General features: G+C 44.8%; 1 protein-coding gene across 1 annotated transcript in view; it reads left to right on the forward strand.

Moving 5' to 3' along the window:
* The window catches only part of ASMTL (acetylserotonin O-methyltransferase like), a 37,010-nt gene continuing 12,502 nt past the window's right edge, over window positions 1-24,508 (forward strand). Inside the window, exons 1-7 of the mRNA XM_038757230.1 lie at window positions 1-93; window positions 9,849-9,980; window positions 12,212-12,259; window positions 16,688-16,752; window positions 18,320-18,381; window positions 20,767-20,875; window positions 21,436-21,742. Of these exons, the coding sequence (XP_038613158.1) occupies window positions 1-93; window positions 9,849-9,980; window positions 12,212-12,259; window positions 16,688-16,752; window positions 18,320-18,381; window positions 20,767-20,875; window positions 21,436-21,742 (816 nt within the window). The remainder of the gene's footprint in view (window positions 94-9,848; window positions 9,981-12,211; window positions 12,260-16,687; window positions 16,753-18,319; window positions 18,382-20,766; window positions 20,876-21,435; window positions 21,743-24,508) is intronic.

Genomic DNA, 24,508 nt, shown 5'->3' on the forward strand with positions numbered 1-24,508 from the left:
ATGGCGCTGAGCCCGGTGATGGGGAAGCTGGTGGGGCAGCGGGTGGTCTTGGCCAGCGCCTCCCCCCGCCGCAGGGACATCCTCTGCAACGCGGTAATAACAATAATAATAATAATAATAATAATAATAGCATTTATTAAGCGCTTACTATGTGCAAAGCCCTGTTCTAAGCGCTGGGGAGGTTGCAAGGTGATCAGGTTGTCCCACGGGGGGCTCACAGTCTTCACCCCCATTTTCCAGATGAGGGAACTGAGGCCCAGAGAAGTGAAGTGACTCGCCCAAAGTCCCCCAGCTGACAAGTGGCGGAACCGGGATTTGAACCCATGACCTCCGACTCCAAAGTCCGTGCTCTCTGCACCGAGCCACGCTAATCCCCATATTCAGTCAGTCGTATTGATTGAGCGCTTACTGTGTATTTATACATATCTATTCTATCTTGTACATATTTATTCTATTTATTTTATTTTGTTAGTATGTTTGGTTTTGTTCTCCGTCTCCCCCTTTAAGACTGTGAGCCCACTGTTGGGTAGGGACTGCCTCTATATGTTGCCAACTTGGACTTCCCAAGCGCTTGATACAGTGCTCTGCACACAGTAAGTGCTGAATAAATACGACTGATTGATAATAATGATAAGCGCTCAATAAATACGATTGATTGATTGATTGTACTGAGCGCTTGGGAAGACCAAGTTGGCAACATATAGAGACGGTCCCTACCCAACAGCGGGCTCACAGTCTAGAAGGAGGCCCATATGCCACAACACAGCACACGCTGTCACTTACAGGCACAACCATTCATTCATTTATTCATTCATTCATTCAATCGTATTGATTGGGCACTTACCGTGTGCAGAGCACTGTACTGAGCGCTTGGGAAGTCCAAGTGGGCAACATAGAGAGACTGTCCCTACCCAACAGCGGGCTCACAGTTCACTCATTCATTCATTCAATCGTATTTATTGAGCGCTTACTGTGTGCAGAGCACTGTACTGAGCGCTTGGGAAGGACAAGTGGGCAACATAGAGAGACGGTCCCTACCCAACAGCGGGCTCACAGTTCATTCATTCACTCATTCAATTGTATTTTTTGAGCGCTTAGTGTGCAGAGCACTGTACTAAGCGTTTGGGAAGTCCAAGTGGGCAACATAGAGAGACGGTCCCTACCCAACAGCGGGCTCACAGTTCATTCATTCGTTCATTCAATCGTATTTATTGAGCGCTTACCGTGTGGAGAGCACTGTACTGAGCACTTGGGAAGGACAAGTGGGCAACACAGAGAGACGGTCCCTACCCAACAGCGGGCTCACAGTTCATTCATTCGTTCATTCAATCCTATTTATTGGGTGCCTACTGTGTGCAGAGCACTGTACTGAGCGCTTGGGAAGTCTGAGTGGGCAACATAGAGAGACGTTCCCTACCCAACAGCAGGCTCACAGTTCATTCATTCGTTCATTCAATCATATTTATTGAGCGCTTACTGTGTGCAGAGCACTGTACTAAGCGCTTGGGAAGCCCAAGTGGGCAACATAAAGAGACGGTCCCTACCCAACAGCGGGCTCACGGTCTAGGAGGGGGGTACCATCTTTTCCTTAGCGCCATGCAGAGCCCTGTGCTGAACGCTGCGGACGGGTCGGTTGGTGGGGGGCGGGGGGGAGAAGACAAGCCAATCCCCCACGTGCGACCTCCAGTCTTAGGGACCATCTCTATTTGTTGCCAACTTGTCCTTCCCAAGCGCTTAGTACAGTGCTCTGAATACAGTAAGCTCCCAATAAATACGATTGAATGAATTAATAATAATAATAATAATAATAATGAGCCCGTTGTTGGACCATCTCTGTATGTTGCCATCTTGTCCTTCCCAAGCACTTAGCACAGTGCTCTGCACACAGGAAGCGCTCAATAAATATGATTGAATGAATGAATGATAATAATAATGAGCCAATTGTTGGACCGCCTCTATATGTTGCCGGCTTGTCCTTCCCAAGCGCTCAGTAAATACGATTGAATGAATGAATGAATAAATACTAATAATGAGCCCGTTGTTGGACTGTCTACGTTGCCGACTTTTCTTTCCCAAGCGCTTAGCGCAGTGCTCTGTGCAGAATAAGCGCTCAATAATAAATATGATTGAATGAATGAATGAATAATAATAATGAGCCCGTTGTTGGACCGTCTCTATATCTTGCCAGCTTGTCCTTCCCTAGCGCTCAGTAAATACGATTGAATGAATGAATGAATAATAACAATAATGAGCCTGTTGTTGGACCGTCTCTGTATGTTGCTGGCTTGTCCTTCCCAAACGCTTAGCACAGTGCTCTACGCAGAATAAGCACTCAATAATGAATATGATTGAATGAAAGAATGAATAATAATCATAATGAGCCCGTTGTTGGACTGTCTGTATATGTTGCCGGCTTGTCCTTCCCAAGCGCTCAGTAAATACGATTGAATGAATGAATGAATAATAATAATAATTATTATAATAATAATTATAATAGTAATAATGAGCCTGTTGTTGGACCATCTCTATGTTGCCGGCTTGTCCTTCCCAATCACTTAGCGCAGTGCTCTGCGCAGAATAAGCGCTCAATAAATACGATTGAATGAATGAATGATAATAGTAATAATAATGAACCCGTTGTTGGACCGTCTCTATGTTGCCGTCTTGTCCTTCCCAAGCGCTTCGCACAGTGCTCTGCGCAGAATAGATGACTGAGGCACAGAGGAGTTGAGTGACTCACCTGGGGTCACGCAGCAGACAAATGGCAGCAAACTTTGTGACTCCCAGGCCCGTGCCCTGTCCCCGTGCAGCAGACAAACGGCAGCAAACCTCGTGACTCCCAGGCCCGTGCCCTAACCCCATGCCATGCTGCTTATCTAGCGATGGTTATCTATCTATGTACTGAGCGCTCGCTCGCTTTGTGGAGAGCCCCGTACAAAACGCTCGGGAGGGTACACACCAATAGAGTTGGTAGATGAGACCCCTGCCCACAAGGAGTTTAGAGGAGGAGTTGGGCGTTAAAAACAGATTATTGGTTTCATCACACCCCGTAGACAAACGTTTTCAGTCAATGCCTGCCAATAACAAAGTAAGAAATCATCTTTAGGAGGCGTGAAGATGGAGCCATCTAAGTCTCGGCAGGCTACCGCTTCAGCAGAACCCTGTAATTTTTGCCTCTTGATGGCTTCTGCTTAGTTACTCGGTTTTATGCAGAAAAATTGGATCTCGCACCTGCAGTATTGGGGAACATCCAGCTCCTCAATTTTACTCACTTTTGGCCCGCTACACATCCGCCATACACCCCCTGGCCCGGAATGCCCTCCCTCCCCACATCCGCCAAGCTCGCTCTCTTCCTCCCTTCAAGGCCCTACTGAGAGCTCACCTCCTCCAGGAGGCCTTCCCACATTGAGCCCCCTCCTTCCTCTCCCCCTCCTCCCGCTCTCCATCCCTCCCGCCTTACCTCCTTCCCTTCCCCACAGCACCTGTATATAGGTATATATGTTTATACGGATTTATTACTTTATTTTACTTGTACATATCTATTCTATTGTATGGATTCATTGCTCTATTTATTTTACTTGTAGATATGTATTCTATTTATTTTATTTTGCAAATATGTTTGGTTTTGTTCTCTGTCACCCCCTTCTAGACTGTGAGCCCGCCTTTGGGTAGGGACCGTCTCTATGTGTTGCCAACTTGTACTTCCCAAGCACTTAGTACAGTGCTCTGCACACAGTAAGCGCTCAATAAATACGATTGATTGATTGATTGTCACCCCCTTCTAGACTGTGAGCCCACTTTTGGGTAGGGACCGTCTCAATGTGTTGCCAACTTGTACTTCCCAAGCGCTTAGTACAGTGCTCTGCACACAGTAAGTGCTCAATAAATATGATTGATTGGTTGATTGATTGATTGAATAAGCGCTCAATAAATACGATTGAATGAATGAATGATGATAATAATGAGCCCGTTGTTGCACCGTCTCTATATGTTGCCGGCTTGTCCTTCCCAAGCGCTCAGTAAATACGATTGAATGAATGAATAATAATAATAATAATAATAATAACAATGAGCCCGTTGTTGGACCATATCTGGATGTTGCGGGTTTGTCCTTCCCAAGCACTTAGTGCAGTGCTCTGCGCAGAATAAGCGCTCAATAAATACGATTGAATGAATGAATAATAATAATGATAATGAGCCCGTTGTTGGACCGTCTCTGTATGTTGCCGTCTTGTCCTTCCCAAGCGCTTAGCACAGTGCTCTGTGCAGAATAGATGACTGAGGCACAGAGGAGTTGAGTGACTCTCCCGGGGTCACGCAGCAGACAAATGGCAGCAAACTTTGTGACTCCCAGGCCCGTGCTCTATCCCTGTGCAGCAGACAAACGGCAGCAAACCTTGTGACTCCCAGGCCCGTGCCCTATCCCTATGCCATACTGCTTTTCTAGTGATGGTTATCTATCTATGTACTGAGCGTTTGTATGGATTTATTACTTTACTTATTTTACTTGTACATATCTATTCTATTGTACGGATTTATTACTCTATTTATTCTACTTGTACATATCCTATTTATTTTATTTTGTTAATATGTTTGGTTTTGTTCTCTGTCACCCCCTTCTAGACTGTGAGCCTGCTGTTGGGTAGGGACCGTCTTAATGTGTTGCCAACTTGTACTTCCGAAGCACTTAGTACAGTGCTCTGCACACAGTAAGCGCTCAATAAATATGATTGATTGATTGATTGATTGATTGTCACCCCCTTCTAGACTGTGAGCCCACTTTTGGGTAGGGACCGTCTCAGTGTGTTGCCAACTTGTACTTCCCAAGTGCTTAGTACAGTGCTCTGCACACAGTAAGTCCTCAATAAATACGATTGATTGATTGTCGCCCCCTTCTAGACTGTGAGCCCGCTGTTGGGTAGGGACCGTCTCTATGTGTTGCCAACTTGTACTTCCCAAGCGCTTAGTACAGTGCTCTGCACGCAGTAAGTGCTCAATAAATACGATTGGTTGATTGATTGAATAAGCGCTCAATAAATACGATTGAATGAATGAATGATAATGAGCCCGTTGTTGGACCGTCTCTATATGTTGCCGGCTTGTTCTTCCCAAGCGCTTAGCGCAGTGCTCTGTGCAGAATAAGCGCGCAGTACGATTGAATGAATGAATATCAATAAATACGATGGAATGAATGAATAAATAATAACAACAATAATAATAATAATAATAATGAGCCCGTTAGGTGGACCGTCTCCGTATGTTGCCGGCTTGTACTTCCCAAGCACTTAGTACAGTGCTCTGCACAGAATAAGCGCTCAATAAATACGATTGCATGAATGAATGAATGATAATAATAATAATAATAATGAACCCGTTGTTGGACCATTTCTGTGTTGCCGTCTTGTCCTTCCCAAGCGCTTAGCACAGTGCTCTGTGCAGAATAGATGACTGAGGCACAGAGGAGTTGAGTGACTCACCTGGGGTCAGGCAGCAGACAAATGGCAGCAAACCTTGTGACGCCCAGGCCCGTGCTCTATCCCTGTGCAGCAGACAAATGGCAGCAAACCTTGTGACTCCCAGGCCCGTGCCCTATCCCTATGCCATACTGCTTATCTAGTGATGGTTATCTATGTACTGAGCACTTGTATGGATTTACTACTTTATTTTACTTGTACATATCTATTCTATTGTACAGATTTATTACTCTATTTATTTTACTTGTACATATCTATTCTATTTATTTTCTTTTGTTAATATGTTTGGTTTTGTTCTCTGTCACCCTCTTCTAGACTGTGAGCCCACTGTTGGGTAGGGACCGTCTCTATGTGTTGCCAACTTGTACTTCTCAAGCGCTTAGTACAGTGCTCTGCACACAGTAAGCGCTCAATAAATCCGATTGATTGGTTGACTGATTGATTGAATAAGCGCTCAATAAATACGATTGAATGAATGAATGATAATAATAATGAGCCCGTTGTTGGACCATCTCTATATGTTGCCGGCTTGTTCTTCCCAAGCGCTTAGCGCAGTGCTCTGTGCAGAATAAGCGTGCAGTACGATTGAATGAATGAATATCAATAAATACGATGGAATGAATGAATAAATAACGATAGTAATAATAATAATGAGCCCATTAGGTGGACCGTCTCTGTATGTTGCTGGCTTGTCCTTCCCAAGCATTTAGTACAGTGCTCTGTACAGAATAAGCGCTCAATAAATACAATTGAATGAATGAATCAATGATAATAATAATAATAATGAACCCGTTGTTGGACCGTCTCTATGTTGCCGTCTTGTCCTTCCCAAGCGCTTAGCACAGTGCTCTGCGCAGAATAGATGACTGAGGCACAGAGGAGTTGAGTGACTCACCTGGGGTCACGCAGCAGACAAAAGGCAGCAAACCTTGTGACTCCCAGGCCCGTGCCCTATCCCTATGCCATACTGCTTATCTAGTGATGGTTATCTATCTATGTACTGAGCGTTTGTATGGATTTATTACTTTATTTATTTTACTTGTACATATCTATTCTATTGTACAGATTTATTACTCTATTTTACTTGTACATATCTATTCTATTTATTTTATTTTGTTAATATGTTTGGTTTTGTTCTCTGTCACCCCCTTCTAGACTGTGAGCCCGCTGTTGGGTAGGGACCGTCTTAATGTGTTGCCAACTTGTACTTCCGAAGCACTTAGTACAGTGCTCTGCACACAGTAAGCGCTCAATAAATACGATTGATTGTCACCCCCTTCTAGACTGTGAGCCCACTTTTGGGTAGGGACCGTCTCAATGTGTTGCCAACTTGTACTTCCCAAGCGCTTCGTACAGTGCTGTGCACACAGTAAGTGCTCAATAAATCCGATTGATTGATTGAATAAGCACTCAATAAATACGATTGAATGAATGAATGATAATAATAATGAGCCCGTTGTTGCACCGTCTCTATATGTTGCCGGCTTGTCCTTCCCAAGCACTCAGTAAATACGATTGAATGAATTATTAATAATAATAATAATAATAATAATAATGAGCCTGTTGTTGGACCGTCTCTGTATGTTGCCGTCTTGTCCTTCCCAAGCACTTAGCGCAGTGCTGTGTGCAGAATAAGCGCTCAATAAATACGATTGAATGAATGAATGAATGAATGAATAATAATAATAATGAGCCCGTTGTTGGACCGTCTCTGTATGTTGCCGTCTTGTCCTTCCCAAGCGCTTAGCACAGTGCTCTGCGCAGAATAGATGACTGAGCCACAGAGGAGTTGAGTGACTCACCCGGGGTCACGCAGCAGACAAATGGCAGCAAACCTTGTGACTCCCAGGCCCGTGCCCTATCCCTATGCCATACTGCCATACGATTGAATGAATGAATTGATGAATGAATGAATGATTGAATCAATCAATCAGTCGTATTTATTGAGCGCTTACTGTGTGCAGAGCACTGTACTAAGAATGAATGAATGAATATCAATAAATACGATGGAATGACTGAATAAATAATAACAATAATAATAACAATAATAATAACAATGAGCCCGTTAGTTGGACCGTCTCTGTATGTTGCCGGCTTGTCCTTCCCAAGCGCTTAGCGCAGTGCTCTGCACAGAATAAGCGCTCAATAAATACGATTGAATGAATGAAAATAATAATAATAATGAGCCCATTGTTGGACCGTCTCTATATGTTGCCGGCTTGTCCTTCCCAAGCGCTTAGCACAATGCTCTGCGCAGAATAAGCACTCAATAAATATGATGGAATGAATGAATGAATAAAAATAACAATAATAATAATAATGAGCCCATTGTTGGACCGTCTCTCAGTGTTGCCGGCTTGTCCTTCCCAAGCACTTAGCACAATGCTTTGTGCAGAATTAGCGCTCAATAAATACGATTGAATGAATGAATGAGGAATAATAATAATAATGAGGCCATTGTTGGACTATCTGTATATGTTGCCAACTTGTACTTCCCAAGTGCTTAGCACAGTGCTCTGTGCAGAATAAGCGCTCAATAAGTACTATAATAATAATAATGATAGTGAGGCAGCATGGCTCAGTGGAAAGAGCCCGGGCTTTGGAGTCAGAGGTCATGGGTTCGAATCCCTGCTCTGCCAATTAGCTGTGTGACCTTGGGCAAGTCACTTCACTTCTCTGGGCCTCAGTTCCCTCATCTGTAAAATGGGGATGAAGGCTGTGAGCCCTCCGTGGGACAACCTGATCACCTTGTAACCTCCCCAGTGCTTAGAACGGTGCTTTGCACATAATAAATGCCATTATTAATAAATAGTAATAATAATGTTGGTATTTATTGAGCACTTACCATGTGCCCAGCACTGTGCTAGCCATTTTCTACATGAGGGAACTGAGGCACGGGGAAGTGGGAATAATAATAATGATGGCATTCATTCATTCAATCGTATTTATTGAGCACTTACCAGAGCACTGGACTAAGTGCATTTATTAAGCGCTTACTTGTCCTTCCCAAGCGCTTAACACAGTCTTCAGCACAAAGTGCTCAATAAATAATAATTCATTCATTCATATTCATTGAGCGCTTACTGTGTGCAGAGCACTGTACTAAGTGCTTGGGGAGTACAAGTTGGCAACATCTAGAGACGGTCCCTACCCAACAGCGGGCTCACGGTCTAGAAGGGGGAGACAGACAACAAAACAAAACATGTGGATGGGTGTCAGGATGAGAACCCATGTCCTCAGACCCCCAAGCCTGGGCTCTTTCATTCATTCATTCATTCATTGAGTCATATTTATTGAGCGCTTACTGTGTGCAGAGCACTGTACTAAGCACTTGGATAGATACATGTCAGTCGGGGTGGACGTAGTCCCCACAACCATTTTACACATGAGGGAACTGAGGCACGGGGAAGTGGGGAGTGAAGTGACTCACCCAAGACCTCACAGCAAATGAGTGGTAGAGCTGGGATTAGAACCCAGGACCTTCCAACTCCCAGGCCTGGGCTCTATCCACTAGGCTGCACTGCTCCTCGGTGTAATAATAATATAATAATGGTATTGGTTAAGCACTTACTATGTGCAAAGCACTGTTCTAAGTGCTGGGGGGGATACAAGGTAATCAGGTTGTCCCACGTGGGGCTCACAGGCTTCATCCCCATTTTCCAGATGAGGGAACTGAGGCCCAGAGAAGTGAAGTGACTTGCTCAAAGTCACACAGCTGATAATAATAATAATGACGGCATTTATTAAGCGCTTACTATGTGCAAAGCACTGTTCTAAGCGCTGGGGGGATACAAGGTAATCAGATTGTCCCATGTGGGGCTCACAGTCTTCATCCCCATTTTACAGATGAGGGAACTGAGGCCCAGAGAAGTGAAGTGACTTGCCCAAAGTCACACAGCTGATAATAATAATAATGATGGCATTTATTAAGCGCTTACTATGTACAAAGCACTGTTCTAAGCGCTAGGGAGGTTGCAAGTTGATCAGGTTGTCCCACGGGGGGCTCACAGTCTTCATCCCCATTTTACAGATGAGGGAACTGAGGCCCAGTGAAGTGACTTGCCCACAGTCCCGCAGCTGACAGGTGGCGGAGCAGGGATTCGAACCCATGACCTCTGACTCCCAAGCCCGGGCTCTTTCCGCTGAGCCACGCCGCTTCTCTGCCTGTTCTGTCATACTCCCCCAAGAGCGTAATCATAATAATAATTTTGGTATTTGTTAAGCGCTTACTATGCACCACGCTGCTTCTCTGAGCATAATACAGTGCCGTCCACACAGTAAGCATTCAATAAATACCAACCGATCGCTTGATAGGCGGGATCGGGGTGGCCTCCTGCTTCCTAAACCGCCGTCTCCTTTGCTTTCGGGTCGCAGGGCCTTCGGTTTGAGGTGGTCCCGTCCAAGTTTAGAGAGACGCTCGACAAATCGTCCTTCGAGGCGCCTTACAAGTACGCGGTGGAGACGGCCAAGCAGAAGGCCCTCGAAGTGGCTCACAGACTGCACCGGGTGAGTGCCTGTTGGGTTCATTCATTCAGTCGTATTTTTCATTCATTCAGTCGTATTGATGGAGCGCTTCCTGTGTGCAGAGCACTGTACTAAGCGCTTGGGAAGTCCAAGTTGGCAACATATAGGACGGTCCCTACCCACCAGCGGGCCAGCGACCGCCTAGTGGGCCTCAGTTACCTCATCTGTAAAGTGGGGATTGACTGTGAGCCCCCCGTGGGACAACCTGATCACCTTGTGTCTCCCCCAGTGCTTAGAACAGTGCTTTGCACATAGTAAGCGCTTAATAAATGCCATTATTATTATTATTGGACTTCCCAAGCGCTTAGTACAGTGCTCTGCACACAGAAAGCGCTCAATAAATACGATTGAATGAATGAATGGGGGAAGTGTCTGCTAATTCTGTTGTCTTGTGCTCTCCCAAGCATTTAATATAGTTGTATTAAATCCCCCCCGCCTTACCTCCTTCCCCTCCCCACAGCACCTGTATATGTATATATGTTAGTACGTATTTATTACTCTATTTTATTTGTACATCTTTATTCTATTTATTTTATTTTGTTAATATGTTCAGTCTTGTTGTCTGTCTCCCCCTTCTAGACTGTGAGGCTGCTGTTGGGTAGGGACTATCTCTATATGTTGCCAACTTGGACTTCCCAAGCGCCCAGTACAGTGCTCTGCACACAGTAAGCGCTCAATAAATACGATTGAATGAATGAAGGAGGTGTCTGATAATTCTGTTGTCTTGTGCTCTCCCAAGCACTTAATACAGTTGCATTAAATGCCCCCCCCCCCCCCCCCACCCGCCTTACCTCCTTCTCCCCACAGCACCTGTATATATGTTTGTACGGATTTATTACTCTATTTTATTTGTACATATTTATTCTATTTATTTTATTTGGTTAATATGTTCTGTCTTGTTGTCTGTCTCCCCCTTCTAGACTGTGAGGCTGCTGTTGGGTAGGGACTATCTCTATATGTTGCCAACTTGGACTTCCCAAGCGCCCAGTACAGTGCTCTGCACACAGTAAGCGCTCAATAAATACGATTGAATGAATGAAGGAGGTGTCTGATAATTCTGTTGTCTTGTGCTCTCCCAAGCACTTAATACAGTTGCATTAAATGCCCCCCCCCCCAACCCGCCTTACCTCCTTCTCCCCACAGCACCTATATATATGTTTGTACGGATTTATTACTCTATTTTATTTGTACATATTTATTCTATTTATTTTATTTGGTTAATATGTTCTGTCTTGTTGTCTGTCTCCCCCTTCTAGACTGTGAGGCTGCTGTTGGGTAGGGACTATCTCTATATGTTGCCAACTTGGACTTCCCAAGCGCTCAGTACAGTGCTCTGCACACAGTAAGCGCTCAATCAATACGATTGAATGAATGAATGAGGGAGGTGTCTGCTAATTCTGTTGTCTTGTGCTCTCCCAAGCACTTAATACAGTTGCATTAAATGCCCCTCCCCCCCCCCCGCCCACCTTACCTCCTTCTCCTCCCCACAGCACCTGTATATATGTATATATGTTTGTACGGATTTATTACTCTATTTTATTTGTACATATTTATTCTATTTATTTTATTTTGTTAATACGTTCTGTCTTGTTGTCTGTCTCCCCCTTCTAGACTGTGAGCCTGCTGTCGGGTAGGGACCATCTCTCTATGTTCCCAATTTGTACTTCCCAAGCGCTTAGTGCAGTGCTCTGCACACAGTAAGTGCTCAATAAATACGATTGATTGCCAGTTTGTACTTCCCAAGCGCTTAGTACAGTGCTCTGCACACAGTAAGCTCTCAATAAATACAATTGAATGAATGAATGAACAGTTGTGACAGGAATGCGTCTGCTAATTCTGCTGTCTCATCCTCTTCCAAGCGCTCAGTTCAGTGCTCTGCACACAGCGCTCAATAAATACCATTGATGAACTGATGTCTGCCCCTCTAGACTGTAATCTCGTGGGCAGGGAATGTCTGCTAATTCTGATGTCCTCTCCCAAGCGCTTAGTACAGTGCTCGGCACATAGTAAGCGCTCAACACCATTGGTTGATCAGTGACATTCACCTACGCGTGCCCGTGCAACTGGAAAGGCCAGGGTGGGAAACCACAGGCTTGGCTACTTTGGCCGCTCAGTAAATAGCACTGACTCATTTCGGGGGGGTGGGAGGTTTTCATTTTCAGTGTTCAGAGAGTGGGGTTTTTTTGTTGTTATCTTTTTTTTAATCATTACAGAAAGACTTTAGGAGTCCGGATGTGGTTATAGGAGCAGACACCATCGTGGTAAGTTTTGCCCGCTGCTCACGGAGATACCTGATCTGCCTCTCCTCTCCTTTCATCTGCAGTAATAACAAATAATTGTGGTGATAATAATTATAATGGTATTTTTTAAGCGCTTAACTATGTGCCCGGCACTGTACTAAGCACTGGGGTGGATACAAGCAAATTGGGCCCCGTGGGGCTCACAGTCTCAGTCCCTGTTTTACGGATGAGGGAACTGAGGCCCAGAGAAGTGAAGTGACTCGCCCAAGGTCCCACAGCAGACAGGCGGCGGAGCCGGGATTTGAACCCAAGACCTTTTGACTTCCAGGCCTGTGCTCTTTCTACTTAAGTGCCTCTGTGTGCCAAGCACTGTACAAAGTGCTGGGGCAGAGACAAGATGATCAGCTCCCACGTGGGGCTCTCAGCCCAGCATGGCATAGCCTCCTCCACTTGTCTGCTGGGTGACCTTGGGTAAGTCACTTCACTTCTCTGGGCCTCAGTTCCCTCCTCTGTAAAACAGGGATGAAGACTGTAGCCCCATGAGGGACAGGGGACTGTGTCCAGCTTGATTAGTGTCCATCCACCCCAGTGTTTAGTACAGTGCCCGGCCTGTAGTAAGCACTTAAATACCACAACGACCATTATTATTATTATTGTTATTATTAATAATAATAATGGCATTTATTAAGCACTTACTATGTGCAAACTGTATTTATTACTCTATTTTATTTGTACATATTTATTCCATTTATTTTATTTTGTTAATGTGTTCTGTCTTGTATCTCCCCTGCAAACCGTATTTATTACTCTATTTATTTATTACTCTATTACTCTATTTTTGTACATATTTATTCTATTTATTTTATTTTGTTAATATGTTCTGTCTTGTCTGTCTCCCCTGCAAACCGTATTTATTACTCTATTTATTTTATTTGTACATATTTATTCTATTTATTTCATTTTGTTAATATGTTCTGTCTTGTCTGTCTCCTGTGCAAACCCTATTATTACTCTATTTTATTTGTACATATTTATTCCATTTATTTTATTTTGTTAATATGTTCTGTCTTGTTATCTGTCTCCCCTGCAAACCGTATTTATTACTCTATTTTATTTGTACATATTTTTTCTATTTATTTTATTAATATGTTCTGTCTTGTCTATCTCCCCTGCAAACCGTATTTATTACTCTATTTATTTTATTTGTACATATTTATTCTATTTATTTTATTTTGTTAATATGTTCTGTCTTGTCTGTCTCCCCTGCAAACCATATTTATTACTCTATTTTATTTGTACATATTTATTCTATTTATTTCATTTTGTTAATATGTTCTGTCTTGTTGTCTGTCTCCCCTGCAAACCGTATTTATTACTCTATTTTATTTGTACATATTTATTCTATTTATTTTATTTTGTTAATATGTTCTGTCTTGTCTGTCTCCCCTGCAAATCGTATTTATTACTCTATTTATTTTATTTGTACATATTTATTCTATTTATTTCATTTTGTTAATATGTTCTGTCTTGTTGTCTGTCTCCCCCTTCGAGACTGTGAGCCCGCTGTTGGGTAGGGACCGTCTCTATCTGTTGCCAACTTGTACTTCCCAAGCACTTAGTACAGTGCTCTGCACACAGTAAGCGCTCAGTAAATACAATTGAATGAATGAATGTTCTAAGCACTGGGAAGGTTACAGAGCGATCAGGTTGTCCGCCAGGGGTTCGCAGTCTTAATCCCCATTTTACAGATGAGGGAAACTGAGGCCCAGAGAAGTGACTTGCCCAGAGTCACACAGCTGACAATTGGCCGAGTGGGGATTTGAACCCATGACCTCTGACTCCTTCCACTGAACCACACTGCTTCTCTAAAAGACAAATAAGACTGAGCCCCTAGCCCTCAGGGGGCTCACAATCTAAAATGAAGGGTGGAAGGCTGAAGACAAGACAAAATAACAGAAGCACACAAGGAGAATAAACACTGTAAGAGCTCAAAAACACCGCAGTCGAAGGATTAATTTTCAGGATATTATTATTATTATTAATATTACAGTGAAGTCACTTCACTTCTCTGGGCCTCAGTTACCGCATCTGTGAAATGGGGATTAATAATAATAATAATGATAATTAATAATAATGGCATTTATTAAGCACTTACTATGTGCAAAGCACTGTACTAAGCGCTGGGGAGGTTATAAGGTGATCAGGTTGTCCCATGGGGGGCTCACAGTCTTAATCTTAGAGTCTTAGAGAAGCAATGTGGCTCAGTGGAAAAGAGCATGGGCTTTGGAGTCAGAGGTCATGGGTTCAAATCCCTGCTCCGCCAATTGTCAGCTGTGTGACTTTGGGCAAGTCACTAGCTAGGACAGTTCCTCACTGTTCGCAAATTATTATTATTATTATTATTATTATTATTATTATTATTATTGGCTTTGGTCCGTTGGCCAAACCTGGTGAGACAGGAGCCGTGGTTGGACATTGGAGCCTAGAGGTCACTGGCAGGAACCGTCGTTCCTCATGGTGTCTCATTAACTTGGGCCCCCTCATCATCCAGCCCTCAGCCGAGGCTCAAATCCCCCACAGAGCAGCCTGAGGAGCAGGAGGACCCCCATGTGGCCCGCTGCGTGACCTTGGACTAGTCCTCTCCCTTCTCTGGGCCTCAGTTTCCCCAGCCGTATAATGGGGACTCGGGCCACGGTCGCCCTCCTCCAGGTAGGGCACTCAGCATTTGGCGTGCAGTAAGAGCCAAAAATCTCATAATAATAATAATAATAATAATAATGTTCGCATTTGTTAAGCGCTTACTATGTGCAAAGCACTGTTCTAAGCACTTGGGGAGATACAAAGTGATCAGGTTGTCCCACGTGGGGCTCACAGTCTTAATCCCCATTTTACAGATGAGGTAACTGAGGCTCAGAGAAGTTAAGTGACTTGCCCAAGGTCACACAGCAGACGTGGCGGAGCCGGGATTCGAACCCATGACCTCTGACTCCAAAGCCCGTGCTCTTTCCACTGAGCCACGCTGCTTCTCCCTGAAAAAGCCCTCATCTGTAAAATGGGGTTGGAGACTGTGAGCCCCATGTGGGACTGTCTTGGATCTACCCTGGTACTTAGTACAGTACCTGGCACATAGTAAGGGCTTAACAAAGACCGTGAAAAAAGAAAAAGATAAAAAAGAAAGCGCTGAACCACAACTATTATGGTTTTTATTATTATTAGAGCTGCCGCTGCTATTATTATCTGAAGAACCGTAAGCTCAACAAACTAACACAAGCAGCAGCAATTTTCCACCCACGCCTTTTGTGGTTAGACATGTGCAGAGGAAGCTTCGTCGTCTCTGTGGAGTCTTTATGGTTGAAGGGAGCAGCTGAGCTTCTGGGTTGACTAAGCTTGTTGTGGGCAGGGAATGCATCGGTTTATTATGTTGCACTCTTTCAAGCACTTAGTACAGTCCTCTGCACTCAATAAGTACAATTGAATGAACTCTAACGCTATGAGGGAGGAAGCTCTGATTTCCCATAGCGTTCGGCCCAATGGGACCCGATTATCTGGTCTCTATCCCAGCTTTTCCTAGTCCTCCTTGGAAGCAGTGAGCCGTAGTGGAAAGAGCCCAGGCCAGGAGTCAGAGGATTCTGCCACTTGCCTGCTGTGTGACTTTGAGCAAGTCCCTTCACTTCTCTGGGCCTCAGTTTCCTCAACATAATAATAATGGCAATTTGTAAGCGCTTACTATGGGCAAAGCACTGTTCTAAGCGCTGGGGAGGTTACAAGGTGATCAGGTTGTCCCACGGGGGGCTCCCAGTCTTCATTCCCATTTTACAGATGAGGAAACCGAGGCCCAGAGAAGTTAAGTGACTTGCCCAGTGTCACACAGCTGACAGTTGGCGGAGCTGGGATTTGAACCCATGACCTCTGCCTCCGAAGCCCGTGCTCTTTCCACTGAGCCACGCTGCTTCTCAACAGTAAAATAAGGATTAAGTGCCCTCCTATTTTGTCTGTGAGCCCCATGTGAAACAGAGACTATGTCCAACCTGCTTATCTTGTATCTACTCCAGGGTTTAGAACAGTCCGTGACATATAATAAACACTTAAATGCCATAATCATAATACTATTGGTAATAATTACTATTATTATGGCATTTGTTGAAAATTTACTACCAGTCAAAATACTGCTCTAAGTGTCAGGATAGATGATGATTATCATCATCATTAATGTTAGGTTAGTGCCCCTTGCAGACATTTTGTTGGATAAATTGAAAAAGTAAATACTTTGTTATACCTTCAGGACTCAATGTGAGCCCGTTGTTGGGTAGGGACCGTCTCTATATGTTGCCGATTTGTATTTCCCAAGCGCTTAGTACAGTGCTGTACACACAGTGAGCGCCCAATAAATACAATTGAATGAATGAATGTGAACATAAGCATATTTCTCCTAACCTGTCTTCCTTTCAGGCAGTGGAAGGGCTGATTTTGGAGAAACCAGTTGATAAGCAAGATGCGTACAACATGCTTTCAAGGTTGGTGTCCAGGGAGGAGAAAAATGTGGGTTTGTAACAATCCTCAGTATCTATTGCGAACTTACTGTGTACAGAGCACTGGACTAAGTGCTCGGAGAGGATAATCCAGGAGGGTGTGTAGACAGATTCCCTGCCCACAAGGAGCTTACAGTCTAGTGTGGGAGATGGACATGGATATAAATAAATTATGGGTATTCATAAGTGCTGTGGGGCTGAGGGAGGGGTAAATAAAGGGAGCAAGTCAGAGTGATGCAGAAGGGAGTGGGAGAAAAGAGAGGGCGGCTTAGGGAAAGCCTCTTGGAGATTTGCCTTCGATAAGGGTTTAAAGTAAGGGAGAGTGATCATCTGTCAGCTATGAAGAGGGAGGGTATTCCAGATTGGCGGCAAGATAGACGAGATTGAGGTGCAATGGATAGTTTGGCATTAGAGGAGCAAAGTGTGGACTGGGCTGGAGTAGGAAAGCAGTGAGGTGAGGAAGGAGGGGGCAAGCTGATGGAGAGCTTTAAATCCGATGGTGCGGAGTTTTGTTTGACGTGGAGGAAGACTAAGCTCCCCCAGGGCAGGTATCAGACCTACCGATTATTTTGCACTTTCCCAGGCGTGTGGTACAGTGTAGTTCTAAGAGCGGAGGCTGATACAAGATAATCAATTTGGACACAGTTCCCATCCAGAATGGGACTCTCAGTCGAAGTCAGAGGATTCAATCCCCATTTTACAGATGATGGAACTGAGGCACAGAGAAGTGAAGTGACTCGCTCAAAGTCACACAGCAGAAGAGTGGTGGAGTTGGGATTAGAACCCAGGTTCTCGGACTCCCAAGCCTGTGCTCTTTCCACTAGGCCATCGTGCATTCCCTCATGGTGCCTGTTTATTTTAGTGTTGGTTTCCTCTTTCTAGATAGTGAGAAGCCTGCGGTCAGGAATGGGGTCTTTTAACTCTAGATTTTGGGGTGGATTTTTTGTGGTATTTAAGTGCTTACTATGTGCCAGCCACTGTACTAAGCACAGGGGTAGATACCAGCTAATCAGGCCGGGTACAGTCCCTGTCCCACCCGGGGCTCCCAGTTTTCATCCCCATTTTCCAGATGAGATCACTGAGGCACACAGAAGTGAAGTGACTTGCCCAAGGTCACCCTACAGACACGGGGCAAAGCCGGGATTAGACACTTGTCTGCTGTGTGACCTTGGTTAAGTCATTTCAGCATGGCATAGTGGATATATGTATATGTTTGCATGTATTTATTACTCTATTTTATTTGTACGTATTTATTTTGTTAATATGTTTTGTTTTGTTCTCTGTCTCCCCGTTCTAGACTGTGAACCCACTGTTGGGTAGGGACCGTCTCTATATGTTGCCAGCTTGGACTTCCCAAGCGCTTAGTACAGTGCTCTGCACACAGTAAGCGCTCAGTAAATACCATTGAATGAATGAAACCCAGGTCCTTCTGGCTCCCAAGGCCTATCCACTAGCTTACTGAACTAGAAGGGTAGAGGTCTGTGTTTTCAAAAATCTTGGTTTGAGAAATAGACTACCAGAGTGAAACCTTTTTTTTTTCCCCATCTTTTAGGCTGAATGGGAGAGAACACAGTGTGTTTACAGGGGTTGCCATCGTTCGCTGCAGCAGCAAAGGTAACTGTGGATTTTTTTTTCCAAAATTCATATATGTGTCGTTTGTGGGGAAAGAGCATTCTGAAAATAGGCCCAGGTTCTAGAGGGACTGTTTTTTTTTTTTAATTTTATGGAATCATTAAGCGCTTACTATGTCAAGCGCTGTTTTTTAGTGTGTTTTTTTGAAATCATATTTCTTAAGTGCTTTCTATGTACCAGACACTGTACTAAGCGCTTGGATAGATACAAGCTAATCAGTTGGACTCAGTCCGTGTCTCATTTGGGGCTCCCAGTCTGAATCCCTATTTTACAGTGGGTAACAGAGGCCCAGAGAAGTGAGGTGACTAGCCCAAAGTCACCCAGCAGACAAGCGGCGGAGCCGGGACTAATAATGGCATTTATTAAGCGCTTACTATATGCAAAGCACTGTTCTAAGTGCTGGCACTAAGCGTTGACTAGAACCCAGGTCCTTCTCTGGGGCTCTATCCACCAGGCCACGCTGTCTCCCTTTATCCAAGCTGTTCTAAGTGCTGGGGTGGATCCAAATTAATCAGGTTGGACTTGATTTCATCTTTTACTGAAAAAAAATTGCTGCCTGGAGACCTTGTATCCTGAGGATATCAAGGAAGCAGCATGGCCTAGGAGATCGAGTACGGGCCTGAAAAATCAGAAGGTCATGGGTTCTAATCCGAGCTCCGCCACTTGTCTGCTGTGTGACCTTGGGCAAGTCACTTGGCTTCTCTGGGCCTTAGTGCTCTCATCTGTAAAATGGAGATTGAGATTGTGAGCCCCACGTAGGACAGGGGCTGAGTCCAACCTGATGATAATAATAATGGCATTTATTAAGTGCTTACTATGTGCAAAGCACTGTTCTAAGTACTGGGGAGGTTACAAGGTGATCAGGTTGTCCCTCGGAGGGCTCACGCTCTTAATCCCCATTTTACAGATGAGGTCACTGAGGCACAGAGAAGTGAAGTGACTTGCCCAAATTCACACAGCTGTCAATTGGCCGAGCCGGGGTTTGAACCCATGACCTCTGACTCCAAAGCCCGGGCTCTTTCCACTGAGCCACGCTGCCAGCGCCTGGTACATAATAAGCGCTTAACAGATACCATATTATTATATCAGCCAGTCGTGTACCCAGTACATACCTGTGATTGAATGGTTGAAATAATTCCAGGCCAGAGTAGCTTTTTCCCCTCTTCTGTTTTAAGATTCCCTCTGGATATATTTATCAAGGATTACCCCGAAATGAAGGTCCCTGGGAGTTAAATCAGCTTGTTTATTGAGCGCTTCCTTTGTGCAGAGCATTGGGTTACAATATAACAGAGTCTGTAGCCACATTCCTTGCCCACAATGAGCTTGTAGACCAAAGAGGGAGGCAGACATTAAATTGTGGATATGGACATAATTGTTGTGAGGCTGAGGGAGGGGTGAGGAAGGGGTGCAGATCCAAGTTTAAGGGCAACAAAGAAGGGGAGGGAGGTGAGGGCTCAGTCGGGGAAGGCTTCTTGGAGGAAATAAGATTTTTAATAAGGCTTAAGGCAGAGAGGGTGGTGGTCTCATATATTACAGAAGCAGCGTGGCTCAGTGGAAAGAGCCCGGGCTTTGGAGTCAGAGGTCAGGGGTTCAAATCCCCGCTCTGCCATTTGTCAGCTGTGTGACTTTGGGCAAGTCACTTAACCCCCGTTTTACCAATGAGGGAACTGAGGCCCAGAAAAGTTAAGACTGTGAGCCCCCCATGGGACAACCTGATCAACTTGTAACCTCCCCAACGCTTAGAACAGTGCTTTGCACATAGTAAGCGCTTAATAAATGCTATTATAACACGGGCTGGATCTCCCTCCCTCTTAAGAGCTAGTTAAAACACTCCTAGCAGGCACTGTGGCGTGATCTTTCTGGATGAAGATATCAAGGGCCCACCCCCAAACAAAAGTCCCTGGGATTTAAAAAAATTTCCCTTCAGACACTGCAGCATGATCCCCCTGGATTAATTCTATCCTACTTATTTTATTTCTATCCTACTTATTTTATTTCTATCCTACTTATTTTATTTCTATCCTACTTATTTTATTTTGTTGGTATGTTTGGTTCTGTTCTCTGTCTCCCCCTTTTAGACTGTGAGCCCACTGTTGGGTAGGGACTGTCTCTATGTGATGCCAATTTGTACTTCCCAAGCGCTTAGTACAGTGCTCTGCACATAGTAAGCGCTCAATAAATACGATTGATTGATTCATCAAGGGCCTACTCCAGAATGAAGGCCTCAGAGTTTAAAAAAAAAAAAAAAATCTCCCAGCCAGCATGGCAGCATGATCCCTCAGAATGTACATATCAAGGGCCCGGGAAACTTCCTCAGAGGACTTTTCCCACAGAAGTACGGTCAAATCCAGGTTTTTGCCATTGCAGATAAAGAACTCACAACCCAAGTGTCCCAGTTCCACGAAGAGACAACCGTGAAGTTCTCAGAGCTGTCCGAGGAGCTGCTCTGGGACTACATCCACAGCGGAGAGCCCATGTAGGTGGGGCCGGACCCCGGGGACCGTATTTCCCTCAGGCCCCCGTTTTTGATTCCGTCCCTGAGGGAAACGGGTGCAGTTTTTAATTCCATCCCTGAGGGAAATGGGCGCACGGGATCCTCTTGGATGGGATCTCGTAGACATAAATGCCAAGTCCCAGAAGGACCCCACGATCTAAGATACCGTGTCCGATTCCCGGTCGGTCAATCATTTATTCAGCGCTTTCCATGTGCAGAGCACTGCATTAAGTGCTTTGGACAGTACAGTACAGCCGAGTTGGTAGGCATATTAGTAAGCGCTCAATAAATACGATTGAATGAATGAATGAATGAATATTACCTGTTTACTCGTGGTCTTTAGCAGCAGGAAGCGTGTAGCAAATGCCATAATTCTAGTGCTTTTGAGTTAGATGTCAAAAATGCCGTGAGTGTTACCTCAAACGGCCGAACTCTCTGTGCAGCCCCCAAGGTGGGCGAGGGGACCCCTTCGTCCTCAGCGTGTCCCCCTAACCTTCCTCTCCCTTTTTGTCCTCCTCCTCAATCCTGGTCGGTTTCCTCAGGGACAAGGCCGGCGGGTATGGAATCCAGTCCCTCGGGGGCATGCTGGTGGAATCCGTCCATGGAGACTTCCTCAACGTGGTGGGCTTCCCTCTCAACCGCTTCTGCAAGCACCTGGCGGCCCTGTACCCGGCCCCAAGACCCCCGGCCCCACCTGGAGGAATCCCTGAGACCCTAGAGCGGGAAGAGAGCAGTTCCAGCCTCCAACCCGCCGTGTCCTCGGACTGTCAACGGCCCCTGCGAGAGGAAGGGCAATCCGGATTCCCCACCGTCCTCCTGGACCTCATTGACGGCTTCCGGGCCTCTAAGGTAACTCCGGAGGTCCCCAGGATCCAGGGGGGAGCCGCGTCCAGGGTCAACAAGACTCAAGGGAAGACGGAAAGCCCCGGGGGTGGGGAGGAAGAGAAGCAACACGGCCTAGTAGACAGAACCTGGGTGTCCAAAGAAGCCGGGTTCTAATCCCCACTCTGCCGCTTGTCGGTTATGTGACCCAGGGCAGGTCACTTCTCTTCTCTGGGCCTCAGTTCCCTCCTCTGTAAAATGGGGATTAAGACTGTGAGCCCCAAGTTGGGTAGGGACAGTCTCTATGTGTTGCCAACTTGTACTTCCCAAGCGCTTAGTACAGTGCTCTGAACACAGTAAGCACTCAATACGATTGAATGAATGAATGGATGACAGGGACTGTGTATTGACTTCAAGCAATAGAGTTTCTTTAGATACAGTTGATACAGAATCCTAGCTTCACACATGATCAAATATATTGATGACATTTATTAAGCGCTTACTATGTGCAAAGCACTGTTCTAAGCGCTGGGGAGGTTACAAGGTGATCAGGTTGTCCCCAAGGTGGGGGGGGTCACAGTTTTAATCCCCATTTTACAGATGAGGTAACTGAGGGCCAGAGAAGTGAAGTGACTTGCCCAAAGTCACACAGCTGACAATTGGCAGAGCCGGGGTTTGAACCCATGACCTCTGACTCCAAAGTCCGGGCTCTTTCCACTGAGCCACACCGCTTCTCCAAAGACCACAAATCATTGTATATTCCTCAGTAAATACGATTGAATGAATGACAGGGACCGCGTCCAACCTTCTAGTCACGGCCTGCTTGACTTCAAGCAGTACAGAGTTTCTTTAGATACAGTTGATACAGAATCCTAGCTTCACACATGATGATCGAGCACAAATCATTGTATATTCCTTAATAAATATGATTGAATGATTGACAGGGACTGCGTCCAACCTGCTAGTCACAGCCTGCTTGACTTCAAGCAATACAGAGTTTCTTTAAATACAGTTGACACAGAATCCTAGCTTCACCCATGATCAAAGAGCACAAATCATTGTATATTCCTTAATAAATACGATTGAATGAATGACAGGGACTGTGTCCAACCTGCTAGTCACGGCCTGCTTGACTTCAAGCAGTACAGAGTTTCTTTAGATACAATTGATACAGAATCTTAGCTTCACACATGATCAAAGAGCAGGAATCACTCTATATTCCTTAATTCAAACAGCAGTAAATTCTACTTGAGGTAATCATTCTCCATTGTAAGGATCAGGTGGCTAAACACTACTGATAAGCAAGTTAGGAATCCTGACCTGGCTTCTTCTTACCTCACAGCCCTTGACAAACCAAACTTCCCAATAAGCAAATAAATAGACAGGTACCTAGATAAGACAGAACAAAGGAGAGAGGAGGAGACTTGAGGAAATGAAGGCTTGGCCAGACAAAATGGAGTCCAGGCCTAAATTAACAGCTAATCCCCTTCCATCCGTTGATATTCTACCACACTTAGGATCTCTCATCACCGGAGAAACACTTTTTCATTTAAAGGAGGTGGTTAGAAGACCGTCAAAAGGCCTAGAAACAAAACAGTTCAGGGGGAAGAGTTGGATTCTAGACTGTGAGCCCACTGTTGGGTAGGGACCATCTCTATGTGTTGCCAACTTGTACTTCGCAAGCGCTTAGTACAGTGCTCAGCACACAGTAAGCGCTCAACAAATACGATTGAATGAATACGTTGCCAACTTGTACTTCCCAAGTGCTTAGTACAGTGATCTGCACACAGTAAGCGCTCAATAAATACGATTGAATGAATGAATGAGAAGAGGCCTAGATCTCTGGGCTTCCGCAGTCGCTAGACACGTTCCCCGCCTACAACGAACTTACAGTCTAGAAGGGGAAGACAGTGAAATAGTATGTTAAGCGCTTATGTGCCAGGCACTGTACTAAGCATGTGGGGTAGATAGGAGTTAATCAAGAAGCCACCTAATAATAATTGTGGTAATCAAGTTATGTTGCCAACCTTCCCAAGCGCTTAGTACAGTGCTCTGCACACAGTAAGCGCTCAATAAATACGATTGAATGAATGAATGAGAGGCCACCTAATAATAATTGTGGTATTTGTTAAGCGCTTATTATGTGCCAGGCACTGTACTAAGCACTGGGGTAGATACGAGTTAATCGAGAAGCCACCTAATAATAATTGTGGTATTTGTTAAACGCTTACTATGTGCCAGGCACTGTACTAAGCACTGGGGTAGATACGAGTTAATCGAGAAGCCACCTAATAATAATTGTGGTATTTGTTAAGCACTTACTATGTGCCAGGCACTGTACTAAATGCTGGGGTAGCTATGAGTTAATCGAGATGCCACCTACCTAATAATACTTGTGGTATGTGTTAAGTGCTTACTATGTGCCAGGCACTGTACTAAACACTGGGGTAGATACGAGTTAATCGAAAAGCCACCGAATAATAGTTGTGGTATTTTTTAAGTGCTTACTGTGTGCCAGGCACTGTACTAAACGCTGGGGTAGATATGAGTTAATCAAGAAGCCATCTAATAAATTGTGGTATTTAAGTGCTTACCATGCGCCAGGCACTGTACTAAACGCTGGGGTAGATATGAGTTAATCGAGATGCCACCTACCTAATAATACTTGTGGTATGTGTTAAGTGCTTACTATGTGCCAGGCACTGTACTAAACACTGGGGTAGATACAAGTTAATCGAGAAGCCACCTAATTGTGGTATTTATTAAGCGCTTTACTATGTGTTTGGTACTGTA

This window comes from Tachyglossus aculeatus, chromosome 15, assembly GCF_015852505.1.
Source record: "Tachyglossus aculeatus isolate mTacAcu1 chromosome 15, mTacAcu1.pri, whole genome shotgun sequence".
Lineage (NCBI taxonomy): Eukaryota > Metazoa > Chordata > Mammalia > Monotremata > Tachyglossidae > Tachyglossus > Tachyglossus aculeatus.